At 48.8% G+C, this 8764-nt stretch overlaps 1 protein-coding gene across 1 annotated transcript in view; it reads left to right on the top strand.

Annotated features, from left to right (window-relative positions):
- LOC125758653 (uncharacterized) overlaps positions 1-5285 on the top strand; it is a 48781-nt gene extending 43496 nt beyond the window's left edge. Inside the window, exons 3-5 of the mRNA XM_049416080.1 lie at positions 367-531; positions 4551-4874; positions 5280-5285. Coding sequence (XP_049272037.1) covers positions 367-531; positions 4551-4874; positions 5280-5285 — 495 coding nt within the window. The remainder of the gene's footprint in view (positions 1-366; positions 532-4550; positions 4875-5279) is intronic.
- The last annotated feature ends 3479 nt before the right edge of the window (positions 5286-8764 follow it).

Raw genomic sequence — 8764 nt, 5'->3', positions numbered from 1 at the left:
TAGCGCTGTGGTTTTTGTCTCCTCTTCTTTTGTGTCCACGTCCCTCGTTGCGCTAATGTAAACATGTTCAAGTATTGTCATCAACTGGCCCAGCTATCAGTTCTTCTACAGTATATTTCTGTCCCGGCTACTTTTACCTAGAACAAAAGCGGTCAGTCAAAGCGGTCATTTCGTTAATCCTACCATATTGAAAGTGTTTCAAACTGTAATGTTCGTCGTGAACAAACAGTGACATGCCCAACGCGGCTCGCAGCTGCCTTGAACTCTTGAGCTCTTCCATAGGAAACTCTCGGGTACTAATGGAGCTGACGACCCTAGCCTAACGCAGTTTGTAACTGAAAATCCAACGTTCCCGGCCCATTGCAGCTGGTGAACAGTGATGCCCAGATGGCTGACGTGCTGTGCGAGAGTCCAGGCTGCCAGCGGCTGGCGCGCTTCCTGCAGGTCTCCATCAACCGGTCGGCCGACGCGTGCAATGACTTTTACGGCTACGTGTGCAGCAACCAGATGTACGCGAACACCTTCAAGATGGTAAGAAAGAAGGTGTGGCTCAAAACGGGCCATGAGTGAGCGCAAGTTTGACTCCTCTGTACGAAGGAAGTGACGTTTAGAATAGGATATTTGAGAGGAAATATATATTCTATGTAAATGAGGGTGAGATTTAATCTGTAAAGGCGTAGCGATTCGCTGCATAAAACAATATGTGTAATATTCATCCGGTCATATTTATAAATTCGTCTAACCCCGTGAAACGGCTGGATGAGTCTTCGCGCCATCAAGATTGCATGAACAGAAAAGAACCTTCGAAACACACCGGGAGCTTGTTTTCTTTCTCTCTCTCGCAAAATTAGGGACAGCAGTCCCTAATGGAACGATTTATAATGGCCGACGAGGATCAAACTTCTTTTACACCAAAATTGAAGAAAGTAGACTTAGGGTCACGCAGGTGGGCAAGTAACAACGCTATTGGCTGAGAGTGTAGACGAGCGCCGGTTTGATGAGTAAAGCAACTAAGTATGCACTTTAAAGGGACAATAAAGTCAAAGAATAAATTATCTTACACAGATAAATTATTCTCTGAAAACTCTGCTGTTGTTAACTTCGCCATCATAGGTTCCTTAATAGAAGAGAAAATCAAAATCAGTTTTATTTTCAAGTCTCACGTCAAAATCTCTGCACGTGACGTCGCTGATTTCAGCGTATATTTTTCGTAATTTGGCGACATTGTCTCGACGAAATTTCCTGAAACTTGGCATATAAAATCTCTGGCCCCCTCAGAGGACAATGTACTTTATTTTTACCGAGTAAAGACTATGCACGCCCTAGAAGACGCCGTCAAAATCTGTGACGTCACGGCGATTGGTGCGGGAAGCAACATGGCGTCGCCATCCGCATTATCTTTTCGCACGTTTTCTCGCTTACCAAGCGTCATCTCGCAGCAAGCGTGGTGACCTTGGTTTTGTTGAAGAGTAATTTGCTAATACGAGAAGAATCATGTATCTCTTTAGTGTCCCTTGAAGAATCATCTTCGTATGACCTCTCTTAGGGAATCGATAGTGACTGCAATTCGTGCCGTCATATCGCAAAAAGTTTCGCTGTCTGTGTAGTGAAGACAGTCGAAAAGCACAAAAAATTACGCGATTGCACACCTTAACATTGGCGCGTAGCAAATCAAGAGATATAAATATTTCACGATTAGCAGCACTGATGATAACAAATTTTTTATCATCAGTGCTGCCGAAAAGGAGGTATGCTAATTTCATTACTGGCCTATAGTATTTGAGCTATGTGAGTACTCGCACTTAGATATACTTCGAACCGCCATACACTATTTAACACGAGATAATATCGTCCTACCGTTTCCCTGTGGAATGCGAAAACAGGTTTGATGGCTATGTTTAGAAAAATATACTTGATAAAGTAAGTGCCAAAGCATCACCGCTTACATCGCATATCGCCCATGCGGACGTTACCAAATAGGATACGCTGCATCGACGGGATTGCGCCCAACAGTAGAGATGCTTTTCTCGCTTATATCAGGCAATTTGGTGATAAAAAGGACACTCTGTCAACTGTACGCATCCCTTTTTGTAATTATTTATTGCAACGCGGAGAAGGTAGCGTGGACACACATGAAACGCCAACTAACAAACGAAAGCTCGTTTGCATCATCAAACGATAACGTTCGCGGTAGTGTTTGCAAACAGATCAGTCTGATACCCTAGAGACCCCTCAAAACTACCGAGACGACGTATATGAATGTGTTCAATTATCTGAAACTGGACCGTAACAATCTTATGTGCCTTCTGACTTCATCACTGCATACTTACGGATCATGTCGCGATCGCACGCATGCGTAGTTGAAATAGGGATGTTGTACCACAAGGTAAGAACAGGCGCGTTCATCGGTAGCGACTACATGAATATGTTGTCCATTTTTAGTGTACACGTTGTGGGGATGCTATCACCCCTTGCAAAATCGTTTTTGACCTCGTAGAGCGCGTGCGTCCTGCAGCGAAGTTAGCGTATACTCGCGGCCGTACGAGGGATGGCGCTGATCCAGCGGCGGCACCGCCCTGGCGGCGTGAGGTTACGTGGGCGCATGAGGAAGTGGACTCGCTCTCTATTGGGGCTTGGCGCGAGAGTAGACGGTCGTCTCTCGCGGGAGGTCCGTGGGGACGCGGCTCGGGCTCGCGGACTCCCGCGGATGAGTTTAACGGCGGCGACGCCGCATTCGCGGTACATTGTGTTTGTTACGTTGATAGTGTGTGTGTGTTTTTTATTGACATTATATTGGGTTATTTGTCATGTCACTGTGGTTATTTGTAAGATTCTGCTGGCGGGCTCGCCGTTGTTAAAAAGGTGACAATAAAAGCGCATGTATTCGTTACATTACGATGCGTACTGCGTTCGTTTGTTCCATGAGCGCGGCTCTCTTTCGAGACCTCACAACATATACTGCACTGTGATTGCACCTCCCAATCAAGTTAAAGTGTTCGCTGAACCTAAATGAAATCTGTTACCGTTTATCTACGCAGCTAATCACGATTAGGGTCACAAATTCACGCTGAGAAAAGTGAAAATGCTTCCTCTAGTGTATGCCGCTAAATATGAGCTGAGGTGAACGTGGGCATATGACAGTGATTGAGTCTAAGTGAGCAAGTCATTGTTGACCAACAGGGAGTGAGTAAGTAAAGCGAGTGAGTGCATGCACGTCGCTCGATTTCGATCGATGTGCGGTGGTAAGCATGGCGCTGTTTCTTGTGACCGCGGGCGGATCCGGATGGTGGGTGCAGATGTACCTTCCCCTTAATTTTTTTAATTTTAAGGCGAGAGCCTTAGATGCCTCATCAAACGCGAAAATTGAGCGTCGGCGTCAACACAAGGGATGCAAAAAGACATCACGTGGCGACATCACCACTGCGTCACTATGGCGTCACATGATGGTGTCATCACATTACATGTCGCTTGCTCAAAAATTGGGGGACCCTTAAGCTTCGCCTTTAAGAGTTGAACGCAATAGCGAAATCCGGCCCCTAGTGCGCACTTCAACCACTAAGTACATAGCTATTAATGTGTTTTGTTACACACACACGCGCGCGCGCGCGCGCGCGCACACACACACACACACACACACACACACAAACGCGCGCGCGCGCGCGCGAATGGCACAGGTTTTCGATCTAAAGCAAGAGTCGCATGGCCTCTAAGATACACGCCGCGCGCTCGCCATCTCAGAGGCCATAAAGAGTCTCACAATGCCTCACAGACGGCAGCACATTATCTAGCGTTTGCTGTTTGCTTGTTGATATGTTTTCCGCTAGATGGACATAGTTGTCCATTTTTAGAGCTGTTTGAAAGTTCGTGTGTGTTTTTAGCGGCGATGGCTGCACTATCCCGGCCTTTTTCGACGTAGTTTGATGGTCTCCAAATGCGCCTTCAATCGCCGAATGGGCTCGTTTCGTCGTGATACCTGTCGAACAAAAATGCGTTAAGGAGACTCCTTCCACTACATAGCATTTATGTAGTGTTTTTTTCCGAAGTAGCTGCAAGTAACCTCGTGGCTTCGTGGTAGGACACCTGCTTGCCGCGCGAACGGCCCGGGTTCGATCCTCAATGAAACCGAAACTGTTATTCTTTATTTTATTTGCTGCTTTCTCGATTTTTCGCTCACGGTCGATTTTTCGCTCACAACCAACGGTGCCGACACCGACAACGGAATTTCTGCGACACGAGCTCTCTAACGCTATCGCGTTAAAAGGTGGGCCGACAACGGAGGCAGTGCAAAACCAGGTGAGGGGCCGAAATCTTGCAATGCCTGCAATTCTGGAGGCAGTGCGAAACCGCGCTGGTGCAGAAAGCTTTCGGAGGAGGGCGGGGGAGGGTCAATACATCAACTGAGAAGAAAAAAAAAAAGATTTATTTCGCCTACGTGTCGAATGCATAGACATCCCACAAGCTCCCTCCCTCCTCCCCCCCCCCCCCCCCCCCCGCGCGCGCGCCTTTCCGGAAAAATCTTGTATCCGGCCCTTGTGACATGAATGGCGCAGATGAGGCAGCAGCACATGGTGAACCTGACGTGGATGCTGCGGGCTGCGCCTGTGCCCCGCCGCAACCAGACGGCTCTCCAGAAGGTTACGGCGCTCTTCTGCGCATGCGTGTCGCTCGTCACCGAAAACCGGTCCGAAAGTGCCGACCTGTGGGCCTTCCTCGTCCAACACGGGCTACAGCCAGCGCCCGTGAACGGCAAGATGGCGAACTCCAGCCAAGCGGACCCTCTGGAGACCACGATCCGCTTGGCGGCCACGTACGGACTGCAGCCCGTTGTGTCCTTCAGCTCACACGGAACCAGCGGTCGTGGCCGCTACCATCACGTGAGTCCTTGTCGAGACTTTCCATTTGCACTCGATCAGTTGCTTTTAAGGAAACGCGATCAGAAATATTGTTTTGCTGAATCGGCTAAGTATACTTCTGAAATAGTGTTCAGCTTGCCATGGGAGGCGTGTTATGGTAAGCCAGAAAAGATACAAAGCTGAAAGATGTTCGTGAAATTCTCTTGTTACCTCCTATGACATTATCGGGTTCGGCCTTCGTTCAGATCGTACTAAACTAAATGTTTGTACTTAGCGTACATTTCAAGGAGAAGGGTGCTGATGAAGTCTGGCGAGTGTCGTATGTATACAGGCTTTCTAGTTTGGCGAACAGTGTTAAATTACAAGCGTAAAAATTAGGAGAGGCGAACATCTCCCTCTCTTTCAATGTTGCGTATTTCTCCGCAGAGGTAATATATTGTTGGACTGTCACAGATTCGAGAAGTCTCGCCATTTTGGCACGACGAATAACGGAATCTTAAGGGTTCTGTCTTTCATTTGTGAAAGCACGCATATTAAGTGGCAAAACACGAAACCAACAGATGCACTGGGAAATTTGCGTGCTCGTTTAAACGTAGAACTTATCAGGTAAGGGGAGATGACAGTGGATGAAGAGATAGCGCGCTGCAGGTAGGGACCGAACCTACAACCTCCGCATTATCGCCGATATAGCTAACACGGTGTCGTCTGTCGGCCATATTCTTTGGTATTTGTGCACAAGATTAACCCAGTGTTAGTAAGGGCCGCTCACGGTAAAAGCGGTTGAATTCAACCCTCTCAACCGGACGCGGCCACGTACATGATCTCCGGAGCAATAAGTGGCCGATAAACCTTGCTACCTTATTTATTATTGCGATAGCCATTGTATGAACACTCGGGGCGCACTTTTGCCGTCGCCGTCATCTGCGAGCGAAAGCTTGCGTAGGCTGCAGACGAGCGCGGTTAAAGCAAAGATGAAACGCGCCGGCTGGCTTCGTCGAGCGAAGGAGCATGAAGGGCTGCCGAAGGGCTTTGTCGCTCGGGCAGCAACTGCGAACTCAGATCCGAAGGGCGCGGTCGCGCGCACGCTATTTCTATAGCCTGCTCCTACTCTTGCACGTGCTGTGCTCTCAAGGCTTACTTCGCGCTAAGGTGGCAGATAGCATGAAAGCCCCTTTCGCTCACTAGAGCGGCCGTATTCACTTGCGACAGCGTTTTGTAGAGTTACGCGAGATCGAATCCTAAGGAGATTAGCTGATAGCCTTAGTTCGTATAACGTTTCAGTTTGTTTCTATCGCATTCATTGCTTCGTCCTTGTGGCAAAAGTGATTTTTTTCTTGTAGACCTGCGCTCATGGCACTGTTTAGCTATAAATTCCTTCCGTTAACTATAACTATAGACTTACCGTAATGTCCCGACTTATTGCTCCCTCCCTCCTCCGCCAACTGAGATTCATAGAAAAAGTCGGATGGCCCATTTCTCTGTTCTCTCCCCCCCCACCCCCCCCCCCCCCCCCCAAAAAAAAAAGAAAGCACGGTTTCACGGCAAGGGCGAAACAATGAATGCGATAGCAACAAATTGTAATGTTGTACGAAGTAAGGCTGGCAGCAAACTCTTTGGGAATAGGATCCGATCTCGCGTAACTACAAAACACTGCGTGTAAGAGAATACGGCCGCCATACCGCCGCTGCGCTCCGTAGTCTGCTAATATTACACAGTGAGCAACGCTCGCGCACAGGAGTCAACGGAGGAGAGCGATCGCGTTTCATCACGCGCGCTGACGTGACTTCCTTCCCGCGCGCCATCCCTCGTTGTGTAGCTTTCAGCGCGCTCGTCCCTACGACACACGAGAGAAAGCGCTTAGAAATCCCTGTAACTCCGCTCGTTTTATTGCGATAGCAATTATATGGACAGTCTCGGCTGATTTTTGCCGTCGGTGGCCGCCGTCAATCACCGTATATATATATATATATATATATATATATATATATATATATATATATATATATATATATATATATATATAATATATATATATATATATATATATATAAGCCACAAAGAAAAATAACTCAGAAAAACTTTCCGACGCGCGGACTCGAACGTGTCACATCTCGCTTGCCAGCGCGCGGCGTTGGACGTTAGGCCACGAACAGCAACGTCTTACAGCCTGCTAACGGCGAGCTATTTATATACACCACCTACTTCAGCATGCTTTCTTAGTGAACACATAGATGGCGCGACGTGCGCGCGTGGCGTGCTTTAAACATCGTCGCCCCGCTCCTGCGAACGCCGTTGCTAGCTCTACCGTTGCTGTTCGCCCTACAGGGCGTGGTCGCCTTCGTGCGCTTATTGCGCTTATCTCTAGGAAAGAAGGGGCGGCCTCTAGGGTGGAGCGGGGGGTAGAGCTGTGCACGGGCCGTATTTCCGAGCCCGAGCCCGGCCCGGGCCCGCTGCCTTTGTCGATGGCCCGCCCGAGCCCGACGGCAAAGGGCTGCGAGCCCGCCCGGCCCGGCCCGACGTACGAAAACACAATCCCGGGCCCGGCCCGGCTTTTTGAAGGTTCGCTGCGAAAACAAAACATCGTTTTCCGGTAATTTGGCATTTTATTGAGCATATCAAATATGATAAAACGACGCACGACGAACAGTCTCTATTACACAGATTACAAATTGTCGTGCAAAAACAGCAAGCAGTCCAACGATTCCGGCTTCAACGAAGAGTGCGGCGCTTTTGCATTATGTAGCCAGCCGAACTGAAGTTAAGTTCGCTGCTTGCACTCGTCGCCAGAATTGCTATCTTTTTTGCCAGCCTGGCAAGCTTGGGATATCTCTGCTGCTTGTTTTTCCAGAAGACTAAAACTAACTCACTAGCTCAGGTGGTGTTACTTCTCTGTTTGTCGGAGTGCAACAGAGGGAGTGCTTTAACTGCTCCCCTTTTGTTTAAAGTAGCGAATGGAAAGGAAAAGCGGTATAGGGCGGTCGCGGAAAAGGCGCTGTATGCGTGCTGGAAAACAATTCCCGCTCATTCTCTATATTTCGGGCTTGAGTCGGGCTTTGCGCCGGGCCCGAGCCCGGCCCGATAAAACTCCAAGTAGCCCGAGCCTGGCCCGTGCCCGAGGTGAAAGTACGTCGGCCGGCCCGAGCCCGGCACGCGGTCCGGGTCGGGCTCGGGCTTTCGGGCTACCTGGAGCCCGTGCACACCTCTAGCGGGGGGCACGAAGGTTACTGCGCTCGCTGCAGCGGCCGCGTTTGCGAAAGGAGTGCGCTGTTCAAACAGAAATAAGTAACAACTGTGACAATTAGATCGCGTTCGTCTTGTGTGTACCTGTTCGTTCGTTTCGTGCGTCCTGCTTTATGTTTGAGCAGTGCGCTTCAAGTGTCGAGCTGTGACGCATTAGTTCGCGCTCGTCTTGTATGCGTTCTTTTCGTGCGTCCTTTGGGCTCGAGCGACGCGCTGGCAACTTCGAGCTGCTTTCCGTTCTTCGCGTTACATTCCAATTTATTGCTATTGCATTCATTGCTTCGCCGTTGCGGCGAAACTGTGACTTTTTTTATGGATTCGAGAAATTATTTTGGCAATCGATTCGTGAGGCAGCGAACTCCGATACTGAGGTCATTGGATGATTACTTGGAAAAGTATTCATGACCCTTTAAAGTTGTGCTGCATCTGAGAACTAAATGAACGGTACTGCAATAGACTTATACGCATGAGAAAGGATGTACAGAGGCATTCAGTATTTCATGTCCGCCCGAATTGAGTGCCGCAATAGGCAAAACCCGAAAATCAGTAGCGTAAAAGGCCAAGGTGGCGCCGTTCATAAATCGAGTATAGAATCGTCCATAGACTAGGGGACGGATTCACGAAACTTTTCGCATCTGTATAAGAACTCTTCTCTACTGGCCAGTCGATTT

Source organism: Rhipicephalus sanguineus, chromosome 5 (genome assembly GCF_013339695.2).
Source record: "Rhipicephalus sanguineus isolate Rsan-2018 chromosome 5, BIME_Rsan_1.4, whole genome shotgun sequence".
NCBI lineage: Eukaryota > Metazoa > Arthropoda > Arachnida > Ixodida > Ixodidae > Rhipicephalus > Rhipicephalus sanguineus.
The sequence above is the reverse complement of the archived record's forward strand: the minus strand, read 5'-3'. Positions and strand labels throughout refer to the sequence as shown.